Genomic DNA, 7,653 nt, shown 5'->3' with positions numbered 1-7,653 from the left:
ATGAAAAAAACATTTAAATGGTATTTCTGGGTATTTAGAAAGTTTTTAAATGAAAATACATGTTATGGTTTATGTGTAATTGGATAACAATAAAATACTTTAATTCTGGAACATCTTCTGTCAATCACTTTGCTGCAAAGAATCATCAAAAACAAGTGTTGGTATAAAATTGCTTCCTTAAGTATGAGTAAAACAAAATCACTGAGGACTATGTCAAACCCTTAACCTTGAATGTAAAATAGATTTAAGATCTTAAAGCATGCTGAGGGTTGTTAGACATAGGAAATGGCACCCTTGTTTGACATTCTTTTACACAGAAGAAGGCCTCATTCATCCTTGGACGTGAGCTTAAGAATTGTGGGTAAATATAGTTTGCCGGACATTATGGGGTCGACGTAGAGTCAGTACTTCATCACCGTGAAATCCAAGAGCAGTTTTTATTTGAAGTTTATTTTAAGATTAAATTAAATGTAAAAAATGTAAAGTTAATTTTGATTCATTTGGCGTTATTAACATATAATAAAAGCCCTGTGCATCATTACACACATCTGGTGATTAAATGCCAGCATATAAAAGCAGATTTGCACACAAGTCAGCTACCGAGATCTACATGACAAACTGTCCTGTGAAGGCTTCGAAGACAGAAGCAGGATCCCAGATAGGGGAAGATAGATTCAAACGAGGACCATCAAACTGAGGATGAGGTAGTGTCTAAACTGGGTGGTTTAGAGGGACAGTTAAGCTTCAACAAGGGCCGAAGATGACAGTTTATATGGTATGTTAATTGTCCGTGTTGCATATTTTAGATGAAAGTAAAAAAATCACAGTTATATTCAGATTTTCCCCATCTGAATGTTTAATCCCAAAGTCATCATGCTATGCTGTATAAATGTTCTGTGTCAATCCTCTTAGTTTGCATCCGGTTATTTTTGTATCGTAGTGCACCAGTTCTAGTTACCACAGAGCCTCTTGGGAACTGTAGTTCCTGTTGCTGTCAGCACTGGTCGGTAACCAGGAAACACTCCCTCTGGTCGGGGACAATGAAGCCATCCCTGTGGTCAGTCAAGTTGTAGCTCTCTCGGCGGTCTGTTATGATGAAGGCCTGTCTGGGCTCGATGACCACCACGCTGCCTTTCTCTTGCCCCACGGCCTCCACCTCCTGCCCCACCGCCTCCACCTCTGCATACGAAGGGTTCCCAGACCCCCGACGGAACTTCATCACCGGCCAGCGGGTGGGCCTCCTCTGAGGAACGAAGGAGTGGATGAATGAATGCATGGATGAGTGAATGAATGGATGGATTTGGTTTGTAAATGTCTTAGAACAGTCAGGTGGCCCTCACCTCTATGAAGAACAGGCTGATGGTGGAGGTGGGGTGGTTGTACATATAGACGGTCATGAGGACGGCTGTTGCCATGGCAACCATTACCAAGACGATGCCCACCAGGAGACCAGTTTGTAACCTGACCTCACTCTGCTCCTCCGTGCTCTCCTCCTCCTCCTCTTTCTCCTCTTTCTTCTCCTCCTCTTTCTTCTCCTCCTCTTTCGCCTCCTCCTCTTTCGCCTCCTCTTTCGCCTCCTCTTTCGCCTCCTCCTCCTCATTCTGCACGGTAGCTGCATGGTAGGCAGTTTTAATCAAAACAAAATCAACTATATTTAAGTCATCACAAAACTCTGTACAGGGATGACAATGAGTTTGACTATTATAGTTATATACTACATTGTTATGTAGTACAGTAGCTACAGTATAGTTATGTACTACGGTGACTATCTGACAGATATGCAGTATGTTAAAAGTAGATGAAGATACAAAACCACATAAACTAACTACACAAAAACTATACAACTACATGAACAACCAGACATTTGTGGGGAATCTGTTACGTACGTAGTTCCTCTGGTGTGTGCAGGGAAAGCTTTGTTTCATCTGAAAGACCATGGAGAGATTATTATTTGTTTAGATCATGGCAGTTGTGAGGAAAACATCATGACATTTATTTCTTATATCGAGAGACAACATGCACTGGTTAGATGAATAAGGACAGTATGCATTGTGTTGTTATTAGTATAGTGTGTTATAGTGTGTTATTTCGTGTATAAGCTGTGCTATGAGCTGACAGTTGGCTGGGAAATATCTGCTGGACTTTTCCCTCTTTCACTCCCAGCATGTTTTCGAGGTCTATTAAAACCACACCTCAGATACTTCCGTCCAACAAGCAGTCACATTCAGCACTTCAAAATAAAAGTTTCATTAAAAACTTGAAATGGTACCTACCCCCTGTAGGACTGCTGGTGAAGGGGGGAGGAGAGGAGAAGGTCGAAGTGGTTGTGATTTTAGCAGTGGTGGTAGTGGTGGCAATCGTTGTCACGGGGACAGAGGTTGTGGTCCGTTGCTCCACTGTTGTGGTGGCAATGGGAGTGGTTGTCATGGCGAGGCTTTGAGATGCGCCGAGTGTTATGTTCACCGCCTGGACACAGATCTGGTCCTTTCTCTGCAACAACCCAGGAAGGTGTGTTTGAACACCTTCACTTTAAAATCTTTTGAACTTATTTAGTGTGGGTGATGTGGTCAGGTCAGCATGTGTTTGGCTACCTCCTCTAGACAGCCCTGGTCTACCCACTCCTGACGGTTCCTGTCAAACCCACTGGAGCATCTGACAAACACATCATTTCATGAGTACATCTAAACCACAAGCTGGTGACAGACATAGAACCAACACAGAGAGTTGAGGCCAAGCAAGCAGGCAACTTTCTGGGTGACAGTCTGACAGGAAATGAGTCTCGACAGTGAAAATACCAGTAAGTCAGGGTCTTTTCCCAACACTGTCAATACCTCTGTAGGCGGCGACACCAGGAGCAGTTGAAACCAATCTGAGATGTAACGCACGAACCACAGCTTGAGAACTGTAGACAGGCTGAGAAAAAAGAAGAATTTGACAGAACAAGATATTAATAATAGGCTTAGCGTAATGCTTTTTTCATGTCACTATAGGAAGTTTTTCAATAAATATGAACACAAAAAAATATGAAATACTATTTCACATAGATATCCAGATCTGTGGAGTCTGACGTACTGGGGTGAGGCAGCATCTCCACTGCGGTAGAGTTGGAGATCTTGGACTTAAGGATGTCTACTTTGTGATACTCGTAGATGGTTCTTCTGCGAACATCTGGAGCAGGACACAGATGAACATGTCAGATCACTCCCTCCACAGACTCATGCTCAGACAGCCTTATCTAGCCTCACACAGCCACACACTGCCTCACACAGCCTCACACAGCCACACACAGCCTCACACAGCCTCACACAGCCACACACAGCCTCACACAGCCTCACACAGCCACACACAGCCTCACGCAGCCTCACGCAGCCACACACAGCCACACAGAGCCTCACACAGCCACACACAGCCACACACAGCCTCACACAGCCACACACAGCCTCACACAGCCTCACACAGCCACACACAGCCTCACACAGCCACACACAGCCTCACACAGCCTCACACAGCCACACACAGCCTCACACAGCCTCATACAGCCTCACACAGCCACACACAGCCTCACACAGCCACACACAGCCTCACACAGCCTCACACAGCCACACACAGCCACACACAGCCTCACACAGCCACACACAGCCTCACACAGCCTCACACAGCCTCACACAGCCACACACAGCCTCACACAGCCTCACACAGCCTCACACAGCCACACACAGCCACACACAGCCTCACACAGCCACACACAGCCTCACACAGCCTCACACAGCCTCACACAGCCACACACAGCCTCACACAGCCTCACACAGCCTCACGCAGCCTCACGCAGCCTCACGCAGCCTCACACAGCCTCACAAAGCCACACACAGCCTCACGCAGCCTCACGCAGCCTCACGCAGCCTCACACAGCCTCACACAGCCACACACAGCCTCACACAGCCTCACACAGCAACACACAGCCTCACACAGCCTCACACAGCCTCACACAGCCACACACAGCCTCACACAGCCTCACACAGCCTCACACAGCCACACACAGCCACACACAGCCTCACACAGCCACACACAGCCACACAGAGCCTCAGACTGTGAGAGGTCAGGCATGTGGGACATGGGACTCACTAGGGAGCTGCTCAATCTCATGGAGCACCACAAAGGCATCTGACAGGCCAACCTTGACCGGGTGATTCACAGCACTGATCCCACTGATGTCTATGGGAACCTACAAACGATGAGAGGAGTATTTCATTTACAGCAGGGGCTAAACTGGACAGGATGCAAGATATATTCTGTGTATGGACAAGAGTACTAATAGCTGGATCAGATATGCAATTGGTCAATCAGATAATGTTCGCTGTCGTATTTGTGTTGCGATGTGTTGTGTCTAAAATGGGGATGAGAAGGAGGTGGAAAGTAGGGATCGTGTCACCTCTCTGTAGGCAAAGATGATTCTGCCATCCTGGTGGAGAGTGGTCTGGAAGGTGAAGGTCCCCAAGCTGAAACTGTCCTGGAGGTGAACCCGGTCCCACTGCACCACCAGCGCTGTGCCTAGCGTGCACACACACACACAGCCCTATTTCTTCAGTCAAAAAGACATTGAAAGCTCTCTTTTTCTCACTTTCTCACTCTGTATCTTTTACCGTTGTCAAAGTAGAAGACGGTGGAGTTGGTTGACAGGCTGGGGTCAAAGTTGGCCATGAGGGGGGCGATGTACTGTGTGGCGGTCAGCATCTTGTGGATGACATCTCCAGTATAGATGAAACCTGTAGAGGAATCCATTTCATGAGGAGAGCACCTCGATCCACAAGATATTTTCAGAATAAAAGCATGTCCACAAAAGCTTAGTTCATGAGGCATCCTTACCTCCAGTTGCCACTGTGATTTCTCGTAGTATGTGTCCATAGAAAGGAAAATCGAAGGACAGCTTCACTCTCTGAAAAATAAAAACACAAGAAGAAATTCTATATTGGAAGTTACGATAAGGTAAAACAGCGTTATTTTATAAGAAAAGCAAAGACACAGCAACAACAAAAAAGTAAACCCATATTTAGCATTAAACAGTATTACAGTATAAAGGCACCACAGGGTAATCTGATCCCCTCCTCCCCGCTGAGCTCCCCCTTCCCAGGGTACAGTGCAGGGCCCGTACCGCTGCCTGTCTGTGTGTGCTGGACAGCACCCCGTGGACCTTCCCTCTGCCCTGGTCCATGTCCACCACGTCCACCCACAGTTCTCTGCCCGCCGCGTCTGCAGGGCTGTAGATCTTTGATGTGTAGTAGCTGTGGTCCATGTCCTGGGATAAACACAAACGCTGAAGCTAGATCTGCACACTGCTCACTGTGTCTGTGTGTCCCATATGAGGGAAGATTTCACAATCGTCATAAAGTATTTGTTTAGCCGACGCTTTTATCCACAGAGACATATAGTTGGGGGGGATTTGAGCCTGCAACCTCTTGATTTGCAGATGAATGCTCTACCAGTGATGTACACCCTCCCCTCAAGTAATCCCCTTAGTTTCAAGTTGGTGATGGTTTGGTCAAATTGAGTTTTCTGTTTACTTCTATTTTGGTGCTGTTGTCGTGCCCTGCCTCAGTCAGTAAGTCAGGGTCTGGCTCCGCCCCATCCTGATCGCGGTAGTGTCCTCTCTTGTCATTGGTCCAGTTGGGGACCACAGGCTTGGGATTGGACACAAACCTCCGCCACCTGCGTCTGGTTGACAACATGTTGACAGGCACTCTCTCCTCTGGAGAGGGCATGCCCAGGACGTTTACATAGTAGACCCCTGAGGAGAGGAGAAGGGTCAACTGTTAATATCAGCATCCGGCCTTTCTGTTTTTAAATCGCGGAAGTTAAGAATAAAGGAAGTTACGGGACTATAGTGACAGCACGTGAGTCTCAAAGTGTTGTTGTGACAACTAACAATGTCAGGAAAAACATGAGTATCTACACCAGTCTTCTGTGTTCTCCATCATTTACGAAATAATGTGTGTGTGTGTGACAAAAACAACCCTCCGAACCTCCTTCAGTGGACAAAAACACATTATCACCCCACCATGTTAGCACTACCAATGACAGAGGTGGGTCCCAGCCAACTCCTCTTCGCGGCCCAGGGTGAAAGCATGCCTCACATTCTTCACACACACTGGCCAGGGCACACTACGGGGGCCTGGGACGGAAGAGTGTTTACATTTCCGAGAGTGTCACCGTGTCCTCGCGGACATAGAAAACGAGTCCTAGCGGTTACTTGAGGGAGTTGAGTGGATATGTTCCGATAGAGCGCCACCGTCTTTCAGGCTGCGGTTTAGATCCATCACTAGGTCATCGTTATGCGTGTGAGAGCTTATACTAGGGTTGAAGGAAGATGGTGGCATCTCTGTATGATCAGGATACTGGAGAATTCATAATGTCAGACGTCTGGGAACTGCCAGTTATCTTATAGTCTTTGTGCGTCTATTGATATAGTGAAGGCGCGTCTGTCATTCTCATCCTTACCAACAGGCTTTATAAACACCCTTAAGTTTGCCCCAACACACACAGATACGCACATGCATGCAGCCCAGAAAAGACTCACCATTAGCAGGCTTCGACTCAACCTGGCTTAATAAACAAAGCCAAACTATGAATATTCCCGTGAGAAAGTTGAGTGTCTTCGCCATTGTTAGCGTCCACATCTGTCCCATCACTGGAGGAGCCGCGTCTGGGTGAACTGTCAAATCAGACCCAGGGTGACAATACCTATAGCTACGTCATGCGTCAAAAGCCAAAAAGACTTGTCACTTAGTCAAACTAGAATGGAAATGTCTTAAACAACCCGCAAGGAAACGTACGACTAATGTAAAATGCTAGTTGATAACCGATTTTCTAGTCAGCCTACTCAATCGGCAGTATTGGCAACTACCAATGAGACACTTTACCAATTCCCCTTTTCAAAGTTTTGCATCTGTTAAGGGAGGATCATTCCAAGCACATCGATAGCCCTTTCTGTTTATGCTCCTCTGACCTGCTGAGGGAGGGTGTGCGTCAGCTTGGAGAGTTCAGTTTACGCGCCCTCTCTTTGAGTTTGCGCTATACCCACCCACGTCCTAGAATGATGTGTAGGTCTGTGACATACACGAGTGAAAAGCACGCAGTCGGCAAGCTTTAAATATTGTTTCACGGTTTTAATGAAGCATCCGGTACTGGAACATGTATGTAGGCAATTCTTTCACGACTTCAATTTCCATGTGGTATCTTTTCCTTTACGGGGATTATTGTTGGGATGTTGTTGATGTGTGCTGGGTACCAACTTGTGTGACGTCGGTTCATATCGTGAGAATTTCTGTTCCTGTATGCCTACGGCCTAGTGTGTCTGTGTGCTCGCTTGCTTGGAAAATATCTGCAAAAGTCCAATGGATTATGTGAGAGTGTGATATGTCTCGTATGGCTGAGAAATCGATGCAGCCGCAGTGTGTATTTAAGTGTGTGTGTGTGCGCGTGTGTGTGTGTGTGGACTTGCCTAAATTTGGGGGCATGTCAATGACGTCAGAAAATCCGTTACAACAGTGTGTTCCGAGGTAACATGGTAGCCCATACACTGTTCTTTTGTTTGATTGTTCCAAATATTTTCCTCTCTTTTCCTATTCTTCTTTCTTTTTCCTTCAGTCTTTTCTCTCT

General features: G+C 46.6%; 1 protein-coding gene across 1 annotated transcript; it reads right to left on the bottom strand.

Annotated features, from left to right (window-relative positions):
- Positions 1-50: 50 nt before the first annotated feature.
- Positions 51-7,572, bottom strand: plxdc2a (plexin domain containing 2a). The gene is made up of 14 exons (XM_062481439.1): positions 6,572-7,572; positions 5,559-5,782; positions 5,150-5,293; positions 4,864-4,933; positions 4,641-4,763; positions 4,430-4,548; positions 4,123-4,222; positions 3,073-3,168; positions 2,832-2,913; positions 2,592-2,652; positions 2,274-2,490; positions 1,887-1,925; positions 1,341-1,612; positions 51-1,243 (listed from the first exon to the last, which is right to left on the bottom strand). The coding sequence occupies exons 1-14, from the start codon at positions 6,678-6,680 to the stop codon at positions 995-997; spliced, it is 1,905 nt and encodes a 634-aa protein (XP_062337423.1). The 5' UTR covers positions 6,681-7,572; the 3' UTR covers positions 51-994.
- Positions 7,573-7,653: the final 81 nt, after the last annotated feature.

This window comes from Osmerus eperlanus, chromosome 16 (assembly GCF_963692335.1).
Source record: "Osmerus eperlanus chromosome 16, fOsmEpe2.1, whole genome shotgun sequence".
Classification (NCBI taxonomy): Eukaryota; Metazoa; Chordata; class Actinopteri; order Osmeriformes; family Osmeridae; genus Osmerus; species Osmerus eperlanus.
The sequence above is the reverse complement of the archived record's forward strand: the minus strand, read 5'-3'. Positions and strand labels throughout refer to the sequence as shown.